Consider the following 27,474-nt stretch of genomic DNA (forward strand, 5'->3'; position numbering starts at 1 on the left):
TGAATTTGCGGATTCATTGTTCTTCAGGAAGCTTGAAGTAGGGGGTTTTGGTCTAAAATGAGCGAGCTAACCATCTCATGGGCATGCAAACACCTCCAACAGCCCAGTTGGCAGAGATAAGTGCTTGCAGATGTTATTAGCTGCATAGCTAACCGTTAGCTAACGTTAGCTGCTAACGATACAAACCCTTTCCTGTGGTAACAAGCTATGTAACTATACTGTACATACAGGAAAGCAACACAATAATAGAGCGTTAAATTACTTACTCTAGGGAATAAGATCCTTCCCCAAGTGAGAGACGAATGGAGCAGGAGATTGACAGGCGGATTGGTGCGGTGTCTGCAGTGATGCGGGCTCTGCACCGGCCCGTCGTGGTGAAGAAGGAGCTGAGCCAGAAGTCGAGCTCTCGATTTACCGGTCAATCTATGTTCCTACCCTCACCTATGGTCACGAGCTGCGGTAGTGACCGAGAGAATGAGATCGCGAATACAAGCGGCCGAAATGAGTTTCGTCCGCAGGGTGTCTGGGCTCTCCCTTGGGCTTGGTATTAGCCCAAGTTCTGGAAACATTCGTCTGTGAAATATTTGGCGCACACATACACAAATCTCTTCGGTTCTGTCGTCACTTTCCCAGAAAAAACAAAATCTGTCCACTGGCTCTTTAGAGGTTCTGATACAGGAGCTCTAAACAGATTTTTTACATCCATACAGCGCAATGAGCTGGCCAAAGAGCTGTGGGCGGGAAAAGGCAGTTTTGGCATAGCCATATATGGGCTCTGGGTGGAAACAACCTCCACGTCATAAGCGGCGCCCACGTCATAAGCGTCGGCTTTCCCGATCAGGCCATCTGCATGGTCACATTACCAAAGGCGGAGAATAATTTCCAGTGGATGGTTTAGGTCTATCGTCATTTTTAGCCACTGGGGGACCGCAGGCAGGCTAGAGGATCTCATATTAATGTTAGACAACCTTAAAAAGTGAAAATTTCATGCCATAGGACCTTTAAAGTAAAGCATTACTGCCTGACGCTGCACAGATTTGTCTGAGCTGAGACCTGACTTAGCTACTGGTGGTTCTGTGTTTCAGTGGCAGGGAGGCCCTGCATGCATGGAGGGTTGGTAGCTCTGGATGGAAACAGATGGGATGAAGACTGTAACAGCTGTCGCTGTTACAATGGGAGAGTCACCTGCACAAAGGTACAAGTGAGATTTATTCTGGTTTACTGCATATAGATCATTTGCATGTTTATGGCTATAGTAAAAAAACATAGTTGTTGCCAAACATTATGAATCTCATGCAAGTCTAAGTACACATAGGGCTATTGTCATCTTTTAGTTTAGCTAAAAAGTGGTGCTGTGCCCCGCCACTTCACAGAAACTAAACAACTGAACACTGAAGGAGAAATTTCTTTCACTATCTTTTGCCTCTGACAGCTTTGGTGTGGACCTAAACCTTGTAGCCTCCACACTAAGATTCACAGTACAGAGTGCCTAGCAAGTGAGACTTGCGTTGCTGTCCCAGATGAGCATTGCTTCGTTAAGCCCTGCCCCAGCCAAGGAGAGTGCTGGGGCCCCGCCCGCCCAGTCCCATCAAGGTGTCACCCAGAGAGCAGCTGCATCAACGTCACCTTCACCTTCAATAAGGACGTCATGACAAAGGTCATTCCAGCTGTATTTCTTTCTTGTGTTTTGTGTTTGTGTCCCGCAAACAAGGGCAAATACCAAAAGTGAAAAATGACTTTGGAATCAAATATAGAATGTATTTGATGAGCTGTTGCAGATGCCAATGTGTTTTCATTGGTATGGTGTTGCAGGGTGTGACAGTGGAGCAAGTTTGTCGTGAGCTCAGGAGCCTCTATGTAGTGAAGAATCTGTCTTCTGACTCCTTCTTCTCAATGACCTGTGAGCCATCGCTCGGAGCCAACAACGAGATCCATGTCGCTATCGTAAGTGGACATGTAACTCAAACATTTGTAAAAAAAGTCTAGAATGGTAGATTAACAGATAAAGATCTTTGACTTTGTTTGTTTTTTTAAGTGAGAAAAAGTAAGATGACTAGTGGGGTGAAAAGCCAAGAAAAGATAAAGGATACAGAATACATCATTTTTAGTGTTAAGAGGAGCTAATGCAAAAGTTGTGATAAAGTGAATAAATACTTATTGTGTCACAGAAGTCAGCAGACTGACTATAATAAAGTTTTATTTTGCGGGATGTTTCAGACAACAGATGACAACACGATAGGTCTGACCTTTGTCAAGGAAATCACAGACAGGATCATGGATGTGGTCAGTAAGAGGAGCACCAACAGCACCATCATCAGCGCCATTGTGGAGGTTCGCATCCAGAGAAGACAAAGCCAAATCTCCAACGGTGAGCCAGTGTTTTAGAAGTTCATTCTTGACTTTGGGTTTTTATGTTGTATGGCGTAGTCTCACCACTTTCTATCAAAACCAGTGTTCTTCATTCCTGCCATGTGATGACTTTAGTGCTGATGATTTAGTTTTCTCTATGGATACAGAGCTGAGGTAACCGTAAGATTTGGATGAAAGCTCTGAACAATCTTTGAAATATACGTTAAAACTAAATTTGAAGGAAGTCCCATTTCTTGCTGTTCTGTTCTATTGTATTTATTCTTGATGTAAACAATGTTCAATATGTTGTATTGTGAGTTTCCTGAAAATAAGTTAAAGGATAAATTATGGTCAAAAATAACTTAGTTTCCTCACTGTTGTACTGGAGTCCAAGATAATTTCATCTAGAGTAACTATATGGCTAGAAGCACTCATCCAGGTCTTTATGATAATCACATCTTTAATCATCTAATATTTGCCAGAAATGTACTAGGGTCAAAGTGATTTTTTTACTAACTTTACTTTTAATTCTTTGTTATCATAAAAAAGCCCTTAAATGCTCACATATAGTAAACATAAGAATCATTTTGTCACAACTATCTGTTTTTGACAGTGTGAGCATGATAATAGCTTGCAAGCTAACAAGCTAAAAAGACTTAGCTCAAAGTTAGGCTAACATCATCTGCTCATCTCCACTGTTTGTGTTAACCCTTTATATTGCAAGTTACCATATTTAATCACTTGTGCATGCTTTAAGAATGGAACCCCCACATGCCATGGCAATAGAATAAAGGGTCTGACTACTTCAGACTACTACTACTTCATAACTACGGTCATAAAAGGATATTGACAAAGAAGTACATTGTCACTTGCTGTCACTTAAAAGTATGTGAACTGGTTAGGGCTATATATTCATTCTCAGCCTAAACCTTAAACTTTTTTAAAAAAGTAAAAATAGAAAGCATGTCTTCTAATACCCCCCAATAACACTCAAGGGTTGAAACTTTAAATTTGCAAGTATTTCAGTGAGTGCCCTTTAAAGGCTAAACTGAACATTTCTGTATTTGACACACAGCTAACAAACTTCCAAAATATCAGACTTCTCCATTGAAACCCTCTGAATGCACACTGAGCGGAGAAGCTGCAGAATACAGTGTAAAATGAAGCAAAAAACTTTGACCATATTTTTTGGTGGCGGTTGAGAGCTCCTGGTTTGATTGTAGTGTATATTTTACCAGCTATGAAGAAGCATCTGTTTGCCTTCACGAAAAAAACACACTAGAAATGCCAGCCTGAATGAAAACCTGCATGACTTCCCACCCGAGGTTTTGATACAACCACAAAACCAATAGCAGCTTTTGCCCTCTATGCCTGGATGGATGCCTCATTTGTCAGTTTTTCACTATTTTTTCTCCTCACACTCCTCTCTTTATTCACCAGATCCCCATGTGCCCCTGTTGGTTTCCATGGTGACTGTAATCTGGGGTTTGGCGATCGGCTCTATTCTATTGTGGTGCTTGAGGAGGCGTAGGAAACACAGTGCCCACACAGGGGTCAGCACGCAGGTATCTTTGCCTTTGGCGCCAGCAGCCGAGGGTAACAATGCCCTCCACAACAGCGTCAGCACGACCCGTGAGCAGCTCAACCACATCAAGAATCCCATTGAGAAAAACCTGCCAAGCCACCAACACCACCTCTTCCTCCATCACCACCCATATGAGGACAAAAAATCTGTCAATGCCAAGATCAGAAAATCAGACTCCAGTAGTCCGATGGAGGAAGACGAGCTGGATAAGAAGATGCATAAGGCGAGGTTCACTTCAGCACCACCAACATACTCGCTGGTAGAATGGGAAGACGTATGTCCTCAACATATGACAAACAAAGCCCCACACTGGACTAACAAGCAGGACAACAGGCAACTGCAGTCACAGAGTGTCAACAGGGTGGAATATATTGTTTAACTGTTGGGGCTCAGAGCGACCAGATGGAGATCTCAAGACTTTTATGGCCCACTTGGGACATTTTGGTAATTTGTTGCCTGTTTTTTTTCTTTACTCTTTTTTTTTTTTTTTTTTTACTTTTTTGTACAGAATAGAATTTCAAGATGGATCTTTTTGCTGTTTAATTTATGTTTTGAGAGACACTGGTCTCAATGGTCCACTTTGGTTGGCTGGATCTCCAGTTTGTGGATGCTGTGATCATTGAAAGCATGCTGAATCATTCCAGAAAGCCTTACATTCACGATCGGTGTGTTGGTGTTCTGTTACACTTGACAAAAAAGCAGTTTCTACCCATATGAAGAACTGTTCACGTAGAATGTGTCTGTATAGAAGTGTAAAGAATGTTTTGGTTAATCACTGTATTTTTGATGTGTTAATTTAATCATCAAGAACCTAAAAATATTTCTTCTATTTATGAGGTTAGAGGTGAATGTTTGACAGCTTTGTAAGCATCTGAGTTTTTGATGGAAATGGTTTTGAGTAGTTTTCATCAACACCAAAAGAGTTCTTGAAAGAGTAGTTTGATTTTAGCATTTTGGAATTGGGCATTTTTGTGCCCCAGCGAAATGTTTCACATTGTCAGATCTAAGTAATTTACAAGTAAATTAAAGGAATGGAGTAAGTGCTGAGTGGTTAGAAGCAGATCTTGCTGCTGCGGGGTCTTCTTATACAAACCAATAAGGTAGTATACTAGGGATGTAACTGTATGCTTATTCATCTGAAACAGTTAGTTTGAGTATGAAACATATAGTCTGGTTTGAATTTAGTCTTTTTTAGCACTCACAATGTGCCAAAAATTACTGTCACAAGTATGTTTATGCCTACAAATTTCTATTTCTACTTTCTAGTGCCAGTTTCAGTTAATGTTTTGGAAGAGCACTATATGTATATCAGCTATTTCATGCTAGCAGGGCTAGCACAGAAAGCTGGACAAAGACTGTACCAGTTTATTAAACGTGTACAATAAGTTAACTCAAACTACTTGCATTTTAGTCTTCTTTCCTGGGCATCCAGAATGTGCATCTCCTTTGTTAATGCTGTTTGTTTCAATCAGTTGGTCATGTTGTGGAGATCACACTGAAAGGGAACACCTGTCTACCACCTGCCTGCAATGAATTCCGGTGATGTTTATTTAAAAGAAGATGGCAGTCTTGACAAAAAGAGAGAAAGGCTACTCAATTTCTCCATTGATAAAATAAATTCACAACTCTACAACATAAAAATTCATGTAGAATATAGCATATACTTTGTTGTCTACAGTAGTAGATCAACCCTCATCTTACTTTGAAGCTCCCAGATCAAGGAAGTGACGTCGACGCAGCTTTAGCAGCAGAGAAGCTATTAGGCTTGTGTTGATAATAATAAACTCCTGGACTATGTACAAACTTCCAAATGCATCGTTTTGTGAATACAGACCATATTTGTACTACTGTAGAAGTTTGGTGTCATGGCATGTGATTTTAGTGTGGTAATTTTGGAGATACTGCCAGGGTCCATTAGCGCTTGTACTAAGCTATTCGGGATAACTCAGTAACTCAGCTGATGTTCAGCCAATATTGGAAAAACTTTGGGTGGGCTACTTGGCTGGATGTCACGGTTCAAATGACCCTAGGGTGAATCTACTCCGAACCATCACTTTAATCTGATATTGCATTGTTGGCTTTGATGATTACTTTCATTATGAAATACTTGACCTGTTATTATGATTATGGTCTTTTTAAAGGATATTGGACAGCTTTTTGTCTTTTCTTGTTGACAGTATGCAGCATCAGAGTGTCTCTAGTGTCATAAAAGAATAGCAGGTAAGAGGCACCTTGGAATATTTTTCTTTTTGTGAAAATTAGAAAAATAATTTTTTTTCAATTCGGTTTTATTTATATAGCACCAAAATACAACAAATGTCATCTCAAGGCACTAAAATAATATATTCCAATTCAAGCCAATTGGAGTTAAATTAATTTTAATCATAATTCATTTAATAAATAATCCAATTCATTCATATAGAGCCAATTCAAAAACAATTTCCGAGCTAAGGAAACCAACAGATTGCACCGAAACTTGTCTTCAGTCCAATCTCCCGTCCTGAGCGTGCCTGAGGCGACTGTGCCATGATGCAGTTATGTCCAAATAATTTGTTTTTACTGTATGTTCGGTATTTTGGTTCTCAAAATATAGACCAATATTGAAAATGAACTGAACGTTTCCTACTGTTCTGTGGGTAATATTGAGTTGAGATAAAGGAAGATATTTTTTGACATGAGAAATAAAATGGCGCTGGCTTGATAAAGATGCTAATCCAACGTTTCTCCTCACTGATCCACAACCAGTGCACCACAGATACACAGTACTTCTTAGCCTATGTATCACATGTTGATGGCCCAGATAACCCGAGGTCTGGCGCCGGTTATGCTCCCACTCTCTGGCCTCCTCATTCCAGCTGCACCTCCACCTCTGCAGTAACTCCCACCACTAGCCCTCCTCTGTCCAGCTGCACCCCCACCCCCATCTCTATGGTTGATAGCAACATCACTCCTGTCACCATCCCTCCGCTACAACCTGGGCGGCTCCCTCTGTCTCTAATTATAGAGGAGGTTGGAGCTGAGCTCAGGAGACTTCAGTAAGGGAGAGCTGCAGGCCCAGATGGAGTCTGTCCAAGGCTTCTGAGGGACTGTGCTGGTCAACTAGCAGTCCCTCTTCAGATGCTCTTCAATATGAGCCTTCAGATGGAAAAAGTCCCGGTGCTGTGGAAAACTTCTTGTCTCATACCAGTGCCCAAATTAGGGCAACCGGTGGAGCTGAATGACTACAGACCGGTGGCTTTGACATCTCATATCATGAAGACCTTGGAGAGACTCTTTGTTCGTCGCATGCGATTGCAGGTTGCTGAGGCTCTTGATCCCCTCCAGTTTGCCTACCAGAAACACATAGGAGTGGAAGACGCGATTCTGTACATGTTGCATCGGGCATATGCTTATCTGGATGTGCCTGGTTCATATGTGAGAATCATGTTATTTGACTTCTCCAGTGCCTTTAATACCATACCATACCTTTAATTACCGCTGATCGAGGTCACATTCGAGCGTATTGGGATGGACCTCATCAGGCCATTTCACCGAAGCACACATGGATATCGCTTTGTGTTAGTCCTGGTGGATTACGCAACGCAATATCCAGAGGCAGTGCCGCTGCTCTTGACGCTGCAAGAGTGTTGCACAGGCACTGTTTCAAGTTATCTCCCGAGTTGGGATCCCGAAAGAGATCCTGACTGATCAAGGCACCCAATTTATGTTACGAACACTGAGAGAACTGTATGGATTATTGGGAATCAAGTCCATTCGAACTAGTGTTTACCACCCTCAAGCTGACGGCCTCGTTGAGCGCCTGAATAAGACTTTGAAGTCCATGATCCGTAAGTTTGTGCACGAGGATAGTGGTAAATGGGACAGGTGGCTAGATCCTCTGCTGTTTGCAGTGCGCGAGGTACCCCAGGCCTCCACGGGATTTTCTCCCTTTGAACTGCTCTTTGGCAGAAAACCACGCGGGTTTTGGACCTGAGAGCAAAACTCCACACACTAGGGCAGTTGTCACGTGAGAACTTGCTCCAGGCCCAGGAACGTCAGCAGCGGCTGTACAACAGAGGATCCAGGTTAAGACAATTTTAACCAGGAGATAAAGTGCTTGTATTGCTCCCATCTTCCAGCTCAAAATTACTCGCCAAGTGGCAAGGGCCATTTGTGGTCACACGACGAGTGGGTGATGTTGATTATGAGCTTGTGCGATCTGACAGGGGTGGTGGGACACAGATTTACCACCTCAACCTCCTTCAAGCATGGAGAGAAGCGAAGTCTGCTTCCTTGGTGACGGCAATTACAGAGGGAGATGAGTTGGGGCCTGAGGTACCAAAATCAACCAATCCAGCCTTGTTCCTTTGAGAAAGCCACCTCTCACCGTCCCAGAGAGCAGACATAGCCAAGTTGCAGCAGCATTATGCTGATGTGTTCTCACCCCTGCCGGGACGCACAAGCCTTATTCAACACCAGGTTGAGACTCACCGGGGCGTGACGGTGCGTTCACGGCCCTATCGGTTACCTGAGCACAAGAGAAAAGTGGTTCAGACAGAATTGAAAGCTATGTTGGTTCAAGAGTCCCACTGTGCCTGTGGGACTCTTGAAGATAGTTTCTTGAAGATAGACAGGGACACCCCTGTTCTGGTAGCTCTCGGTAGGTCATTCCACCGTCGTGGAACGACACATGAAAAGAGTCTGGATTGCCTTAAGCGTGGTGTAGGCACTGCTAGACGACAATCCTGTGACGACCGGAGTGACCGAGTTGTGACATAAGCCTTTGCAAGAGCAATTCAAGAAGATTGGAGCCGTTCCATTAAGGACTTTGTAGGCTAACATCAGTGACTTGAATTTGACACGGGCGGATAAAGGCCTCTGTATGCTACTCCGTCGGTATCCGTCAATCCGACTCCGTGGTCACGCAGAGGCTATTAAACCTTTCAAAGTTCTCCATCGGGATGTCAGATACGCAAGGCAATTCACTTCCCGATCAGTAGGCGTCGCTACGCTAAACGACCTAATCTTGCCACGTCTATTGTGAAAGTCGTTGATTGATTGTTTACCTTCCCGCTCCGTTCCACTCCTCACAGTGAACGATGGCGACCGAGAGAGAAAGACTGTTGTCGGAGTTGGAGCTTATTGATTTTGAAATGCACACAACTCTTTCAAAAATGGCGGTGTTGTTGTTCTGAGAGGAAGGCGCTAAACCGGAAAAGTGATTCCGGAAATTATGTTGTTAGCCGACCAATCACAACCCTTGCGGTCTCCGTTGCCTCGACGGATAGATAGGAATTTTAGATAAGTTGTATAATAAATTAGGCCCTCCCTGAGACCATAGAGGGCCCAAGGAGGTCCCTTCTGGTTTTTGCCTCCTGTGAGTTTGTGTAGTCCTCTTTGCATGTATTCATGGTAGTGTTGAGGTTCATGTGTTTTTTGGGTTGTTCAAGTGACAATACCTGTAAGTTTCTTCATGTCCTTACAAAAACATTTCCTGATTTTCCAGTCTTCATCTGCTGTGTAATTTTTTGTGGGGCAGTGTTTTCTCACCCGAATTGTGATGAAGCGGAATGTTTTTCTGTGCAGGAAATTAGGTTAATTTATAATTAGTGGTACTGAGAAGTTTCAAACTGTCTTGACTTTTAAAGCGAAAACTAATCACCCTTTTCTAGTGAAAACTAATCACCCTTTTCTAGTGAAAACGAATCACCCTTTTCTATCTCATACAGGTAACTATTAAACAATCAGGTAGTTCAACCGTCAGTGATTTATTTTTTTATATCATCCTTTGATTGGACCTTATGGGTCCCTTTTGGAATGGTCGCTTTTATTTTTTTTTATAGATTTCCTAGCTCCACTTAGATCTCAGTAGTTAAAATAATACTCATAGAATTTTTTTAGTATCATATTCAGCATGGTTTTTCATTGATAACAACAGTATAAATAAATAGTTTTTCCTTTGAGAACAGTTAAAATATTTAATAATCTAAACTTTATATAAGTTGAGGCAAATAGTTCTGAAGCCAAACCATTTTGTCCAAACTTTAAATTTACAACAAAGGCTATCTGACATACCATGCATTCCCAAGTCAGAGTGTATGTATAAGTGTATGTGTTGTGACAATGCTCGGGGAGTGTAATGACTACCACATGCTGCTGTGAGTGTTTTGCTGCAGCCTTTTCCAGTCTGACTCCGAAAATATGGGCTAAACTTTGTATCGTGTGCACCAAAGCCACATGATGTAGAGCAACACAATTTAAACTTTACCAGCTGAAATTATTTATTCTCAAACAGCCTGCTACCAGAGAACTTGATGGGATCTTTTGTAAACTGACAGCCTGTAACTCTTGAATTTGCTCAGTCCAGTTTGGGCGGTCTGTTCTTTCTGACAAATATACAGATTAAATTCAACCTGGTTAACTAAATTGTGTTGACAGAGAACTGCTTGAGATGCATTTTCTCTTTTTTGGTTTAGTCTGCACTGTGGCTAATCAACTCCAGGGATCCTAAAACTGGAGGAAAGCCATGTCAGGAAGCACTACAGGGAGCCAAACCACCACATGCACAATATACTAACATCCTCTGGGCAGAAATGTAAATGAGCCAGACATAAACTGGCAGCCTGAGGTTGTACAAATTTGTTGCTGCTAAAAAATGACAAAAGTGATGCAAAATTCAGGATAAAAATTGAAATATCAAAATTAGTTTAAGATAACTAATTTTGATAGTGCAGACTAATTTTGATATTTAGTAATACAAGCTACAGTTAACAACAGGTAAAGCAATTAGAGGGGTGGCCAGCAGGCCTGTTTTCATAAACTGTCCATCATTAACGTGCACTAAGTAATCAAATCAGCAAAATCCTTAAGAAAGGGAGTATTTTTCTCCAAGCAGTCATTACAAACTGTCCACCAATAGTTATTGGATTCATGTAAATGTATACACTGAAATCTCACATTTGACATGGGAATGGTGTCAACACAGAGCTCAAACCCAAACCACCAGAAGGACTTAAAAGATGTGGCATGTGTCCCCCTGATTCTACTCTTTGTGCAAGATGTTGTCAGCAGCAGAAACATGGAACTGTGTAATAACAATTAGAGTTACAGTTTTCTCCTGACATCTCTTTTTGACATAAAACAATTATGCCAGCCTAAAAAAAAATGCTGCAGTGTTAAAATGGTGGTAGTTGGGAGAAGTTAAAACAATGTTAATTTAAATCAAAGAGCAGAAACTGTAGCTCAAAGGCTATTAAGCATAGTTTTTTCCTTCATCTGACTCTCAGCTGCAGCTAATTATTGGAGGTAAAATCATGGTGTTGGTAAGATTGGATGGTGCTGTTGGTTAATAGTAAGGCATCCACCGCTGCTGTACATGGCAGTTATTAAACTCCACCTTTCATAATCTGGATGCAGACAACCTCAACATATAGTAAAGTTGTCAGGGTGCCAGGCCGTCTTCCCACTTCCTTGTTGTCTGATGTGTCCCCGCCCTCTTGTGTCTGTTTGTCTGCCTGCCTGCCTGGGGGTCTGGAGCTGGGCTTGGCCTGCAATCTCTACACCTCACCTGGTTCTTATTTCCAATCAAGCCACCTCACCTGCTGCAATAAAGCCTGGTTCAGATCTCCACTCCTCGCCAGTTTGTCTGTTCACCCGCCGTGGTAACAGCAGTTGGCTGCTACATCAGAATTGTTTCCGTAATTCTCTCTCCGTCTGCATTAGGCTACCCACCGGTCAAGGAATCACGTCACTCGGCTCAGCCTCCCCGTCAGGCCCAGGTCTGGAAACTGCCTGCTCCAGAACACCACTCTACCTACCTGCAATAAAAACTACTATTCACTGGCACCATCTCCCTCTTCTGGTCCTCTGTTCTGCCTTGTGGGTCAGGAAGTGTTAAGTGTGTAGTCACTTAGGCTAATAATTTGTTACTCTGTTCAATACTTTGTTTATTCAACTTTCTTGCACACAGTGTGGTTTGTCTTCAGATTCCACAGCAAAAGTTAAACCTTTCAAATGCACTCAAGGCAATTCTGTAGGAGACAAAAAACAACAGTGCGTTACTGGGTGGGGGGTAATTTTTCCCTCATAACTGTTTAAAAAAAAAAATCTACTTAAGTAATTCAAGCACAGAATTGTTGGTCTTTCGGTTAACTTTTTATCCTCCTAAAAGTGTTTAGGCACCCAAGAAAACTCCTTTGTCCATCAGTCTTTGAAAGGGGTAAACCCACAACATTGTGCATTTCAACACTGTATTGCCATGGGCTTAGACTCCAGTTGTGCTGATAAACTGTCCCTCCTTCACTTGTTTAATTCCTGTGGTCAAATGAAACATGAATTTCACCTGAAAACATTGAGTAGCAGATGCTACTGACAATGTTACATGAAAGGAAAATGTGGGTGTAACTGTTCTCACAGGAGAAGTGCTTTTTTTTTCTCAGGTTTGCTCGTGATAACTAAATGCAGAGAGAATTTGGCTTTGAGTGAAACACTTCAGCTTAAGTCCAGCAGACAGCACCATCCACAGGAAGATCAAACCACTAAAACATATCAGAAGCTGCAGCCCAAACACATTCATGACCCTAAATTTTACATCCCCAAAACTCAACAAATTGAACCATAGCCACAGGTGGTATTGCAACTTAAACCTCCTTTAAAAATCTTTTGAGTTTGTGTCCACAAATAAAAGTTTTTATCTATGTTTTTTTTGCATTCATACATAAAATGTCAGCAGATGAAAGAAGCCAGGTTTTTCCATTATTGTTAAAGAATATTACAGAAAGCCAACATACTTACATGTAAGTACATGTGTGTGCATGTAAACACAGTAGTTATAAGAGGAAACCTCCCGGGAAAGATGGGTACATATTCGAGGTAATCTAGCTGTAGTTTGTGTGCACTTTAGTCCAAGGATGAGCTTAGCATCTGTCTGGTCTTCAGTTTCTTATGGACTTCATCCTTCAGGGGACTTACATCCTCAACTGGGAGTCCTTCTCAAGTAGTTTTGTCTGTTTTTCTTTTTTTTCCCACATTACAAACATAAAGAAATCTATTCTTTTTGTTTGCAAGCTTAAGTAGGTCTTCAGTAACCGCAGAAAACAAATTTTCACACTGAATTTCATGGGTGGAGTTATGAATATTTAGATGTGGAGAGTGTTTTATATTCTACTCTTAGCCTCCATTGGTCTCCCATGAGTTACATCTCTTATTGTTTCAACATTTCAATCTCAGCCAAGACTATTACCAGCTTCCAAAGAGTTAAAACAAACTTTGTATCGATATGATCTGGACACTCTTCCCAAGCCTCTTTAAAATGTTTTCCCTCAACAGCCATGTTCTTTAAATACAAAAATGAGAACAAAAAACTAACACACATATTCAACCTCCTTTACACCTTTTCTGCAGTTGACCTGCCACTTTGTCTTGTTCTGCTGCCCTCTTCCTTTGCATTGAACATACCCATCCATGTGCCTCCACCTGTGGAAAAATGCATCTATTTTTACTTTCAAACCGACTTCTCCCCACTTTTACAGAGCAGGTGTTCACTGCATGTTAAGCTGCAATAGGTTGTCGACTTCATCCCTTCATACCACCACAGTGAAGCCACACAACTAGCATGAATCAGTAGGACTGCACCCCCAAGTGTGTCGACAGACTGGCATAATCTGCTTTCTCAGTGTTGAACAGAACAGTCACCAGCTGAAAAAAATAAATAAATCAGTATCTGAGTCAGGTTCATGCTTATTAAAAGTCCATCAAGAACCGATTCAACATGTGGGTGGAGGAACATGAGAGTTAAAAGGGTGCCTCCGGTCATAATGACTTCAAAGGGAAAGGACTGTTCAAAAGGGTGAGAGAGTATTTTCCAAACATTGACCTCTCCTGACATTGTTTTCCCTCTACATCCTCTCTGTATGTACCAAGTAAGAACTGTATGATGGGAATCTGGTATTTGCTCAAAACTTATAGCATCTGTGTTACAACTTACCAGAATATGTTGTCATACTGTATAAAATTAGACTATTTGCTCTTACTTTATATCTTTTAACTATAAAATTAGTCTGCAGCTGGGATTAAGGACACTTTGATGGTGTTTTTCAGAAAATTTGGTATTCAAGTACTGCGTGTGCCTTGTTATGGAAGAGCTTGATCAACACCATGTAGGTCTAAGTCTTTCCATGAGGTTTGTTCGGGATCATCAGCAGAGTAACACTTGAATGAAAGAGTATTTACCAATAAACCATAATCTTCAGTATACCATTCCATTTTGAACATTTTGATTTTAGTGGAATGTAAATATTGTAAATCATTAAAAGACGAATAATCACTGTGTTGCTCAGTTCCGGCTTTATATCCTGTCAGCTGGTAAACACGAGATATAAAATCAGAATCATTGACACATTTGATCACTTCATTGTTTTGTTTCTACTGTAGCTCATACCTCAACTATTAAATCTAAAAGAAGACAAAGCACAATAATCGTTTCACACAGCAGCATCTTTGCTGCAGTTATAATTCACAATTTCATGACAGTGATGTGTTTATCTGAGAATGTTAATAAGGGGTCTCAGTTCCCCACTCCATTGTTTCTGTCCTTCCATCAGTCCATCGGCATATAGGTCAGAAATTTTTCCCTTCTGCAGTCTTCTCCTTGAGTGCCACCTCAGAACGGACGCTGCTCTTCATAACTCTCTGCAGAATCCAGGTGGCCAGGTGGATGGAGACAAATGCCCCACCGGCCGCCAACAACCAGTTCCTCCTGAGCCAGCTCTGAGGCTTCATGTTGACTTCTCTGCAGGCAAAAGTGGATGGACTTCAGAGAACTATTACAAATTAAACCCTCATTCTTTTCCTTATGAGAAGACAAATGCTTACCGCAAGTACTTAAATCAGTCCACTTTTATACAATGCTATATTTGTGGTTATCAAAAGGTTCCAGTCACAGCGACTAACAATATCTTTGCAAATTTTCAGACGATGCTATAGTGGTCAGGTGTCTGTGATGTACAGGAGTGACGTTCAAAGACCTGAGCTGCGTCTGTTAATGCGTTTCAGAGCAGTTCCATGCTAAAGCTCATATGCAAACACTGTGGTCTTAGCACAGACCTGTAGCAAGGTGCTACATGCTTTTGGTTACTATGCACCATCTATGCACTGCAGCTCAGACGTGCTCTTCAAACAAAGTAGTGAACTTAAATTTGCCATTAGTAGCAATATTTTAGCAGAAAAAAGATGAGTTAAAGTGGAACCATAATGTGCCAACATGTAGATAAACTCCAACAATCCTGTGATATTAAGCTTGATAATGTTAGATAGAGCAGTCCTTCCCAAAGTGTGGTCCGCGGACCACCAGTGGTCCATGACGGTACTGCAGGTGGTCCGTGGCAAAGCAAAATAAAATATAAAATCTAAGTTTTTTGGAAATAACCCTGTTGTTCAAATGAACCTGATTATGCCCTCAGGCGCTAGAATAAATAAATGAGTTTTGTTCAATATGTGGCAGACGCTGAGTGCAGTAAACTTTCTTTTAACAAGCCTGTTGTACTGATGCTATGACCACTTATTTGTAGTGCTAGTAGGCAGGGGTGAAAGTAAGCCGGTACGGTCCGGTACTGCGTACCACTAAAAGATTTAATGGCGATACGCAGTATCAGGACGATGGGAGAGCGGCTGCCTGCTATAAAGCCCTCATTTAGAACCAGTCACGGCCGCACTCTGGGTCAGAAAATAGATCCGCTAGCATTATGCAGTCTTGAAAACTACTTTGTCTGTTTAAAAATTCCTTTCAACTTATTCCGAAATGTTTCTGAACTCTCCGTGCTGTGTTTTGAATGTAGTCCATGCTGGACGGAGCCTTGGCCGGGCATCTCCCCCTCTTCCTCGAGGCTCTTGCCCTGCTTCTGCCCCCCTCCACTCAGTCTCCTCTCCTAGCCTTTGAAACGTGTACCACACATTTAATGTCTTTACGTTCGTTGCAAAATGTTCCAATTACAATCAGTAAGAGAGTAAACAGTTGTGTTTCATGTTATTTTGTTCAATTTTAATGATACAGAACAGCTCGGAAAAGAAACTGCTTATGAGCTAACGACCGGCAGTACGTGATTGCGCATAAGCGTCTACTTCTGAAACACAGCGGTTGCTATGGGGATCGGTACATTTGATTTAATGTAATAGTATCAGCAAGAATTTAAAACTTCTTTCACCCCTGCTAGTAGGCCTATTAAGCGGTGTGGGTAATTCAGGTAGACATATCTGTGTGTAGACATATCTTATCATGTGTATTATGAGGTGGTCCGCGAAAATTCTTGATTACAAATATTGGTCCACACACACACTAGGGTTGCCACCTTTCAGAAATGAAAATAAGGGACAGCTCCTCCGGGGCGTTTTTTTTTTTTTTTTCAGCGAGTGTTTTTAGTAAATGGGGGATCAAGAAAGCAATTAGTCATCCTTAAATCTTGAAATCAGTCAGGTCATCCAAAAAGTTAAACCACACTAATAAAAGAATTTATGTTATGATTACTGAACACTGTTTTCCTCAAAATATGAACTTTTTGACATAAAACTATATTTTAAGAAAATAAACCTCTTAACAATATTTATTTATTTATTATCTGTTAATCCATTAGTGAGATTTGTTCTTTAAATTGCCATATATAATATTTATATTGGCTAATACTACTGTATATTAAATAATTAATAATTAATTCGACTTTAAAAATTCAACATCCTAAACCATTAATCAAACCACAACAGTCTTCTGAAATAGGCGTTCAGACTTGTCTACAGTGTTGCTCTCCTGATGCATGCGGTCTCATGTCAGACAGCCCGCCGTGCGCCACTGAAAAAAACGCGCCGGCATATTTTGCAATTTGCCTTGTGATGGTCTCCACACCTCCCACTCATTTCTGTACTTCTGTAAGCGTTTTCGCTTAAGGCAAACGCTGTTGAATCGGGCGTGGCGGACATTTTTAAAAGGCGCGGGTGTTGTTAGTAAATCTGGTGACAGCACCACCCACAGGTAGCCAGGAACAGAGGACCGGAAGTCTTGCGCAAATCCAGCCCATACGGTCAACGATTCCGCCACGATAATTTTGCTGGCCTTAGTTTTTCCTGTGATATTTTTCAAAATACAGAACAAATTTGTACATTCTTTGAATTACTTGATAGTATTTTATCACCGCTCAACTTTTTAGCTGACATGCTTTTTCATCATTTGACTTTTGTTAGCATTTAACTCATAGATCAACCCAAACTTTAGATAATAGAATGGAATGGACTCCTGATTGGTTCTTGGATGAATGAATAATTAAAGTAGATGACTCCACTGTGTTTCAGTGAGCAGCACATTTTATTTATCATACGACGTGCAAGACAGAAGACAATGTTTTTCTTTTACAATATGATCCATGAGGTTTGGCTCTTGTTTATGTTTAATGAATGTATCAACACGGGACACTAAGCGCATAACACCACAAATAACTCACTGCAACTGTTTTCTCAGGGCAACATCTGGTGGACCTATGAGGAACTACATCTAGAAATGTCCTGCATCTGATTTTAACCGTTAATGGCCAATTAACCAGGCATACACATGCAGGGGACTCAAAAAGTCATACCTCAGTCTGAGTTACTTGGTCTTGGAAGCAGCAGGAAGAGGAGGAAGAGCTGCTGCAGGGGGTGAAACGAAAGCAACAATGCCAGGCTCAGGAATGTAATCCTCTCTGTTCTTGCGCAGCAGTGGATTTGCCTTCAGATTGTACCAGCCCCAGTGAATCAGCCCCAGACTTGTGCCCATCACAATCAACACTTTGTAGTTCGTCCAGAACTCCCGCAGACCCATGACTGACAGTTGCTGAGATGATAAATGAAAACAAGTTACTGCCAGTTCTCTGGTCATATGGAAAATGTGATTTTATTGTAAGCAAGCTGTTTAAAATAAATAAATAGGAGAGTAAAAGTACTTTGCTACCTCCACCATGAGTCCTTACAAGGTAAAGAGTATAACAATGAAACATAATGACAAATAAGTCTATTTTATGATGACTTTTCTCATTGATGGTACAGTGTCAAGTCTACAGTGGCCTGTAAACAAATACATACACAGGTGCTGTGACCTCTATATACACAAGCAGGAACCAGCGTTAAATGCAACAGCATATATACACAAGCTGCAGTATCTTAAAACGCAAAATAAATAACTGTTACTATTGTTTGAAACTTCAGTTGGACAACAAACTGAACAGCAAATGACAGAAATACTTGTGCAACAATGTAAATATCAGGCAGCAAAGTCAAGTACGTAGATGAGTTCTTTGTCGACATTTAACGTATTCGAAATATTTTTACAACAAACAATTATGCTATTTCATATCGAACCTCTGCATTTTGAACATCTTGACGACAAATGACAGTTACCTAACCTGCTAACAGCTGTGGAAGCTAAAATAGCTATCACGGGCATGATGTTAACAGACTGTTGGCCGCCCAGGCCAGCCCCGTTCACTGTCTACAAAGCTCAGTTGGACAAATTAAACTTCACCAAAAGGACAATGAATATATTAGCTAACCTTTGTTGATGTAAGTTAGCTTCTCTCACCTTCAGTAAACAGCGGTTGCTTCCTTGCCGACCATGTTGTCAACCTCTGAAATGAAGGACATCAAGGAGGTGCCTGAAGAATATATTTTGCGTCGTTAACGTTAAATTAAAAAAAAACAACCATTTTAAATATTCATAAAAATAATAAAACATGTATTGCTTTATAAAAATTACAAATACAACCATATTTTCAGTGTATATATATTAAAACAAAACTCTGAAATATGGCAAAGAATTTAAACTTTGAAGCCAGGCAAAAAATACAGGCGCCTATATTTATCACATGACTCAAACAGGGGTCTTCATTTCATTCCCAATGAACAGAGTGGTTAGCCTAGCAAGCCAGACCCCTACAGCAAAAAGCTGTACAGGGAGCAAATTAAATTTGCGGTCGCTAGGGGCGTGAAGATTTCTAGGCTACAGTGGTGTAAAAAGAGAGTGATTCCACAGAAAGGATGCTAAATGTTTTTTTTAATAATAAACTTGCTTATTCTTTTTGCGGGGGGGGGGGAGGAGACTGAGTCATCTCCCTGAAATGATTTTTTGGAACTTGGGATGTCTGGAACAAACACTATATAGAATTAATATGATGGGGCTTATAGTTCATTTTATATGGGTACCAGCGCATTATGGAGTTGAGGGAAATGAAATGGCAGATAGAATGGCAAAACAGAGTGTAAAACGAGTAATGATTGATATTAATGTAAGAATGAGTGTAAAAGAGGTAAAGGGTATTATAAAACAAAAAATGGAAGAGAGATGGCAAAAGTTATGGGAGGAAGAAAGAAAAGGACGTTGGTTGTTTAAAATACAAAGGAAAATAGGGAAAATGAGAAGAACAGAAAGAAGTAGGAGAGAGGAGATCATTATAACAAGACTTAGAATTGGACATAATGGATTAAATAAAAACTTATATATGATAGGAAATCAGTCAATCAATCAGGGAAATGTGAGTGTGGTGAAGATGAGACAATAGAACATGTTATGATATATTGTAGGAATTATCAGGTTCAGAGAAATAATTTAATTAGAAAGCTTAGTAGGATGAAAATGAAATTAGATATAGTAGATTTATTGCAAAAAGAATCAGGAAACAGATGTTATCAGGTAATTTTTTATTATTTAAAACGGTATAGGTTATATAATAGAATATAGTATAGATAAAGTATATAAATGAGGGTATATGAGTAGGGAGTATGTAAAAGTGTAGGCATAAATAGATATATGGGTTTATAGATGAGTGTTGATGTATAGGTATATATATATATATATATATATGTGTGTGAATATATATATATATATGGGTATATATATATATATATATATATATATATATATATATATATATATATATATATATATGTATAGTTGCGTTTCTTTAGTTGCACTGGCACCGACTGATTGATTTTTCGAGACAGTGAAAGTGGTGATATGATAACCACAGTTTTTGCTTCGTTTTTTAGACAAGACATGAGTTGCGGGAGCGCAGAATTCTTGGTGAACATTTCTTTCCGGAGTCCGTTTCAGCCGGTCGGACATTTTTTGAGTTGCAGCTAAGCTAAGCTTCAACTTTAGCCTGCCCGAGACCAGGCTAGTTCAGCAGCATAAACTACCATGGTTACTCAGCGGGCGTTTAAATAAGCCACCTTTATGGAACGGAACTCTTGCTAAATTTAGCCAGAAGTAGCAAAATAAGCCAGGCTTTCCGCTAAGCCAGCTTCTAGGAATACCCCCCTGGTTATTTGTTTGATTACATAACTGTCATGTTATATTGTATACTTCTGTAAAGGACCACACTAGTCCTTGTATGTGTTTGTTTGTCTGAGTAAAACTACCTAAATGTGTTTGTTTACATTCCATATTTATCTACAAATATAACACTTAATCAAAATATTTCTATTTTTGTATGTGCTTTAAAATGACTGGTGTGTGAAGTTGTGAGTGATCTTGTATGTGTGTGAATCTTGAATGGATTTTGGAGATTGAATTTTGTCCTTTGCCTGACACCGTAGCTCCACAAGAGGGAGATCTGTAAAGGTAGCCAAACAGGTGTAGGTAACGAGGGAGCTGCTTTGCTTTGTTTGAGCCTGAGCCACAAAGTTTGATCTCCAGGCTCCAGCTTAACTTGCTTCATTTGCACACACAAAAAGGACTTTTGACGCCTGTTTTAAACAACAGAAGAAAAGATTATTAAGCATCCTTGGTGAGCGCAGTGAGGTATGCTTGTTGTTTGCTTTCATTGAAACATTGTATCTGTATGTAACTTTGTATCGGTGTGTATGTATTTGACTAGGCCTAAATGACTTTTGAGTAAATGAATGCCTTTGATGTTTTTAATATTGATGAACAAAATATGACAATTGTACTGTGAAGACTGTATGGTGATTTGATGTTTTGTTTGTATACCCCAACACACAGTTTTCACGGTGCTAAGGTGAACCTGATGATTCTGCTGCAACAAAAATAAAAGACACCTTGAGCATCTGTCGAGACTCTTTTGGAATCCAAGGGTTGCTACAACTTCATTAGTTTGTTTGTTGTATACTTATATCTGTTTAAATAAAGTATTTAAAAAAAAAAAGAGTGGCGACACCGTAGACATAATATAAGTAGACGCCTACGTAATGACTAAAGTATTCTTCTATTCAATTCTATTCTATTTAATGTTTACTTCCACCATATTTATAATTCCACCATTTTTAGAACTGTATGTATCTTTTTCTAATATATTTTATTATATATATTTTATTACTCGACACTTTTTTTATTCACAACACTTTACTTTCTTCATTGTTGTTGTTTTGTCTGTATTTCTTGACAAAATTTTGCTGTAGGAATCCAAATAAAAAAATCCTTGAATTCTGTATGGAAGCTTGTATGTATGTGTTACAGAAGGGTCGTGTGTGTGAGAGGGAGAAATAAATTCGAATGGACAATCAAACTTGTTTCTTTATTAAAATATAAAATTTATATTTAAATTCATTTATACATTTATCAATATGCCATAGCCTACCATATGTCTTTGTTAAAGAGCATAATACAAAGTGATTCAGAATGAAAGCACATATTTTTAATGTGTGACAGCGTCCTGTATCATAACTAAATCTCTGCCGTTAGTAACAAACCAAACCATGTGAAAATCCGGTAAAAATTCGGGGAGTTATGATTATTGCAGTTGGGAATATACACCGTCCTCATTCAAAATAAATGCAATGTGGGGGCATTGGAGACCCATCCAAGATGGCGGCCGCGCTTATACGTCAGCTCCAATAGGCAGCATCAATCTATGAGGCGTCTAAGTGTATTATGTCTATGAGGCAAACGTGCAAGCTTAGCTTAGCTTTGTCTCAAAGAATGTCCGACCGGCTGAAACAGACTCCCGAAAACAAATTTCCGTTTCTGGTGATGAGACTTTTAAAATCCTCATACAGCTCCATAAGCATTATTTGTTCAGCTGCCGAGAAATTAACAGCTCTTGTCCTGCTCTCCTTTTCTGCTATCTCCGTTTTTCCACCATCCACTTGTCAACAGTGTTGGGAGTAACGGCGTTACTAACGGAGTTATTTTTCCAGTAACGGAGTAATCTAATTAATTACTTTACGCAAGAATGTGTATGTAACATGCACGCTATGCCCAGGGAAAAAAACTTTATCCACGTCTGCCTCAAGTAACTCATATCTAATGAAGCACCTCACATCAACCCATGCGAATATGTTGCTTCTGCAGCTGCTAACCCAAGCCCAAGCCCAAATGCAGCTAGCGTGAGCCCCAGCGAAGGAGACGGAGCCACTCGAAAACAAACAACACTCAATTTTTCGGCCCAGAAACAGGTAGTAGGATAGTGTTCTGTTTATTGTGCAGTACGCCTAAAATACAGTTACAGAGAATTGCACTACTTAACGGCCAGATTTTCCTTTGGTTCTTTTTACCCAAGTTTACATTTGTGTGTCTTAATTTTGCACTTGAATTTTATTTTCAATATTTATGTTTTTATTTCTATGCATCATATGGCAGGCTGTAATCTATTGAGTTCAAATAAATACCGAATGTTCTAAATTACTGTATATAGTGTTTTTATTCTTCAATCAGTTAATATAAACATATTTGATGTTAAAGATGTTATAGAACGTAACAGCGTTATAGAACATAAAAAATAATGCCACAGTTACTTTATTGAGTAACTAATTACTTTTACAATGTGGTAACTTATTTAGTAACTCAATTACTTTTTGGGAGCAGTAACTAGTAACTGTAACTAATTACTTTTTTAAAAGTAACTTGACCAACACTGCTCGTCAAGGCTTCCTACGTTTCTCGTGCACTCGCACATAGCCAGGCTAAGTAAGCCTCACTTGGATTAGCCTTGCTGAGATGCAGCTAAAATGTCTTCGTGGAACGACTTGAGGCTTAATTGGGAGATGGTGTTAGTTCAAGCGAGGCTTTCCTGATACAGCCTGGCTTTCTTTGGCTTCTTTCATGGAACACCCCTCTGGGTTGACCGGACTGCCCCCCCAGGAACAAGTCCTACCCCCCTGAGAAATGCCCTGTCCATCCAAAGAAAACTGGCCAGAAAAAAGGCCACGATTTATTATCTCTGTTTGTGTCTTGTATTGTTAGAATAAATGCAGGTGGTGATTTAAAAAAAGCATATATCTGCAAAGTTTATAGCTTTATTTATTTTTTTGTTATCGTGTTTCCCCCCCTGCATAACCTTAACCTTAAGCCATTGCTGCTGAAAATAACATGCAAACTCCACACAGAAAGGCCCAAGCTGGGAGTTGAACCTGGAACCCTCTCGCTGTGAGGTGACGGTGCTAACAACCACTCCACTGTGTATCCTCCTGTCAAGAAACATTCAGAAGTAAATTTATATGCAGAGTTCCTAGCTATGGGAAGTTACAGACACCAGATAGTACTAGACATGTGTTGCATTAACTGTAACCCCTCTGTCCTGAATATCTCTGGCTAAATTTAGACCACTTTGTAGGCCAAGAAGTTTAATTCTTAGTTTGTTTGCTATATAAATGAACTACTAAACAGTTCACTAACAACAGTCAGTCTTTTCTAATTTATTTGTACTTATTTGAGATGAATGTCAAAACAGAAAAAGCACAACCCAATGTTTTATTCAGCTCACCATTGCAATAAAAACTTCTGAAAGTTTTATTGGGATATTTTGTGTTGTTTGTGATGTGAACACTTTGAATCTACTGACATAGATCCAGTTGGATGAAGGGACACCATGGATGATGTAGTTGTAGTAGATGATGTATGCTGCTCTCAGCACACTAGATGGAGACATGACCCATACCAACTTTACTGAGGTGAAGGCCGTACAGATATGGGATTTGCCTTTTTTTCCTCCTCACTCACAAATTCTGCCCGACTTCTTATTTTTACCTTTGAAAAGTTGGGAGACTATGTAAAACTGTATAAAAGCAATGATTTCCAAATCGAATAAACCAATATTTAATTCACAATAGAAAAATAAACATATCAAATGTCTAAAGTGAGAGATTTTATTAGTTTATATAAAACATTACCTCCGCTGGAATTTGATCATGGCAACACATCTAAAAAAAAACCTGGGGCATGTCCATATATACCACTTTTGTTTACCGCTCTTCTTTTGACAACAGTCCATAAACATCTGGGAACTGAGGAAACCAGTTATTGGACATTTGGGAGAGGAAAAAAGGAATTTCCCGCAAGGGATTAATAAAGTAATTCTGATTCTGACTCTGATTCTGATTCCAGCTGCTCAACAGTCCTGGGTCTTATTTATATTGTAATTTGTGTTTCATGATGCTCCAAATGTTTTCAAGTGGTGAAAGGTCTGGACAGTCCAGCACCCAGACTCTTCTACTATGAAACTGCTGTAGTAATAGATGCGGTATGTGGTTTCACATTGTCTTGCTGAATAATGAAAAGCCTTCCCGAAGACATTATGTGGATGAGAGTTTTTGTTGCTTTAAAACCTACATATACCTTTCAGCATATATGGTGCCTTTCCAGATATGCAAGTTCACCATTCCATCCAAAATATTTGGTTTGGGAAGTCAGTAAGTCCTGAAAACCACAACAGAACCTAATTTCAACTCCTCTGAATGAATGGATCTCCAACTGTTCCACAGAAGTGGCAGCTTCCTAATCAATGTCTGTGGTGTGATATTTCATGGTGGTGGTCAGCAGCGAGGTGCAGACCTTTCTGTGTGTGGTGGCCGAGGACCGCATACAGAAGGAACTGGACGGAGCGACACGAAATGAGAAGGTGTTCCAGGATATAGCCAAGCTGATGGCTAGCCATGGCTATCACCGGAATTCTCAGCAGTGCCGAGACAAACTGAAAGAAGCTGAAGGGTGATTACCGGCAGGTAAAGGACCACAACAGCCGGAGTGGGTCAAACAGAAAATCATGGAAGTGGTTCAACCAAATGGACGGCATTTACGGTCACTGCCCGGCGAACCAAGAGAGTGGCGTGGATACGGCGACGTCTTTGTTGGAGGCGATGGAAAATGGTAAGTGTTGTTCTTATCCCCTTGGTGCAACAAATGCATGTTTTATATCGTAACAAATACATGTTAAGTCTTTAACTTGTGTAAAAAGTTACACAGGTGTCTCATGTAAGTTGTTCTGAGTGAGCAAGCAAACAACGCTGTTTTGGAAGGCAAGCACAGTGTCTCACCTATGCGGTTACGTGTATGCGTTTTGTATGTTCACACTTTTTATTTTTTCCCCCTCAAGACTCGGTTTGTGCAACCGATGAGTGTTTGGTTGCTGAGGTCAGCGAAGATCCTCCAATCACACAGGCTTCAGAACCGACATTGACATCGCAATCTGCAGCTGAGGCAACAGCTGATCTGCATTCCACCGGCACCAACACTGGCGTCGCCGCCTGTATCTGAGACAACTCCTGCTGTTTACTTTTGTACTGTCTTTTTTAATAAAGAGCTTGGTTTAACTAAACTATATGAATTGTCAACTGCATTACACATTACACTCCATCGTTGTGTTTACTTTTGACTAACCGCGGCGTGACACTTTGTAGTCGCCTGAAACCGACGTCACGTTAGTGGTGACTGGGCCGACTCCGCCCACTTCCAGGTCACGGTTTGGGTGGAAGAGGAAATGGTACTGGTGCCGTGCCGTGTCGTGTCGTGTAGTGTAGTGTCGCGCTATATCGAATCGAGTAGAGTAGGGCTAGCTCGGCGGTGGAAAAGGGGCATATGAGACCTCTGTGAAATGGGCACAACTTCCTATCACCAGTCAACAGAGGAGGAACTTGACACTTTTCATGTTAGGATGGGCCATCGGCGTCGCCAGACCCTTTTCACGGGGGCACGTGCCCCCCTGTAGATCTGAGGTGCCCCGGTATCAGTGAGGTGCACAGGAGAAAAAAATAATATAGGCAAATATGATTTCATATTTCAACAGGATTTTCTGTATAATTCGTCATTTAGATTGAAGTTTCCAAAAATAAAGTCTTCAGAGTCAATCATTCAGATTCACCAGACACCTGGAGATTTAGGCAAAAGGGAGGGGCGCGGGCGTTGCGGGGTTAAGCAGCACGCTTCACTAGAAAAAAAAAAAAAAAAACAAGCGCGCACGGGACCGGGCGGCAGAGACACTGTGGGAGTAGAGCGACTGCCCTGACTGCCTGGAAAGGTGAGCTTGAAATGTGTACACAGTGCCTAGGCTACAAGACATGATCACAATCAACTTCTCTCGAATCCAGTGTCGAGTTTAGGACGTTTAGTGACCATAAATAATCTGACAGCCAGCTACTGTTTAGGTAGCAAAAAAAAACACCGACAGCCAGCTAGCTTGCAGTCAACGTTTTACATGGCTCAGGTTGTTTTGTGGTAGGCTACCAAACTAAGTTACAGGCAGCTGATGACATTTCGTTTTATCAAGCAAGATGAATGATGGAAATAAAGCACAATTCGAATTATTCACCTGCATGTTGTGTTAAAATGCAGACAAGTTGAAATGCCCACGGAAAAGAGGGAGAGACAACTTAAGGAGGCAGCTAATTTAGCTGCCTCCTTAAGTTGTAGAGGTCCTTCTCAAAGCTCAAGATTGTGAAAACCAGGCTTAGAAACCAGTGTGGGCAAGAACGGCTGTCCGACCTCCTCCAAAGAAATAACTGCAAAAAAATATTTCTGTGCCCCTGTTGTGCCCCTGTATAGTATTGGGTCAGCTGACGCCCCTGGGATGGGCTGTTTGTCTCCAGAAGGTTTCTGTTACCTTTACAGTTTTCAATGCAATTAGATAAACTTTCAGATGATGGCTTTGTTTCTGGGGGCTTGTAATTTTACCAGACTTTGTTTGTGCTAGATGCTCTCGTGATGAGCACAAGTATGGCTCAACAAAGTTCACAACATAGCAGGGGCCAGAGCTATTTCTGTCATTGAAAAGTTTTGAGGAGCTTCAATGTTCAAGTATTGGAAAACTCTCAAGTACTGATGAAGGGCCTAGAAAACAGTTTGCATCTATACTTAAAACATGTGGAAATCATTTGGCCTTTTTTCAACCAATTTTGGTTGGACGTGACATGGCTTGACAAAGGTTGCTACGAAACTAAAGGTTAACATTTGAATGTGTATGTTTTTGTGTACTTGTCTCAACTACTGTGATTCTCCACCTTCTCAAATTGGAATAAAATGTAAATGTAAATGTACTTTATTTATACAGCCCTTCACAGACAATCCTTTCGGTGTACCAAAGTGCTTTACAGCAGGTAATAAATAAAGAGAAGAATAAGTCAAAACAAATAAAAACAATAAAAGAACAGTGAAAGCAATAAAATACAACAAAATTGAAATTGACAAAAGTGTCATCATACTACTGGGTATTTAAAGCAATCTTAAATAAGTAGGTTTTTAGCCTAGATTTGAAGAGGCCCAGGTCAGAAATAAGATGCAGCTCAACGGGGAGCTTATTCCAATGAAAGGCCAATGAATG

General features: G+C 40.4%; 3 protein-coding genes across 5 annotated transcripts in view; 1 reads left to right on the forward strand and 2 right to left on the reverse strand.

Moving 5' to 3' along the window:
• The window catches only part of LOC142379024 (protein jagged-1b-like), a 60,613-nt gene extending 54,532 nt beyond the window's left edge, over nucleotides 1-6,081 (forward strand). For both annotated transcript variants that reach the window (XM_075464089.1, XM_075464090.1), the window contains 5 exons: nucleotides 1,086-1,195; nucleotides 1,433-1,657; nucleotides 1,813-1,944; nucleotides 2,218-2,368; nucleotides 3,790-6,081. In XM_075464089.1, the coding sequence (XP_075320204.1) occupies nucleotides 1,086-1,195; nucleotides 1,433-1,657; nucleotides 1,813-1,944; nucleotides 2,218-2,368; nucleotides 3,790-4,313 (1,142 nt within the window). In that variant the 3' untranslated portion in view covers nucleotides 4,314-6,081. The remainder of the gene's footprint in view (nucleotides 1-1,085; nucleotides 1,196-1,432; nucleotides 1,658-1,812; nucleotides 1,945-2,217; nucleotides 2,369-3,789) is intronic.
• An 8,153-nt stretch (nucleotides 6,082-14,234) lies between these two features.
• On the reverse strand, nucleotides 14,235-14,692 carry LOC142379026 (uncharacterized). The gene has a single exon (XM_075464093.1). The coding sequence runs from the start codon at nucleotides 14,690-14,692 to the stop codon at nucleotides 14,531-14,533; it is 162 nt and encodes a 53-aa protein (XP_075320208.1). The 3' UTR covers nucleotides 14,235-14,530.
• Nucleotides 14,693-17,540: 2,848 nt separating this feature from the next.
• On the reverse strand, nucleotides 17,541-18,608 carry LOC142379025 (uncharacterized). 2 transcript variants are annotated; one of them, XM_075464091.1, is made up of 2 exons: nucleotides 18,510-18,608; nucleotides 17,541-17,765 (listed from the first exon to the last, which is right to left on the reverse strand). In XM_075464091.1, exon 2 carries the CDS (start codon nucleotides 17,751-17,753, stop codon nucleotides 17,541-17,543), a length of 213 nt encoding a protein of 70 aa, XP_075320206.1. In that variant the 5' UTR covers nucleotides 17,754-17,765; nucleotides 18,510-18,608. The 2 variants fall into 2 exon arrangements, with proteins under 2 accessions (XP_075320206.1, XP_075320207.1); XM_075464092.1 differs by having other exon boundaries at nucleotides 18,481-18,584.
• Nucleotides 18,609-27,474: the final 8,866 nt, after the last annotated feature.

Source organism: Odontesthes bonariensis, chromosome 4 (genome assembly GCF_027942865.1).
Source record: "Odontesthes bonariensis isolate fOdoBon6 chromosome 4, fOdoBon6.hap1, whole genome shotgun sequence".
In the NCBI taxonomy this organism is placed as follows: domain Eukaryota; kingdom Metazoa; phylum Chordata; class Actinopteri; order Atheriniformes; family Atherinopsidae; genus Odontesthes; species Odontesthes bonariensis.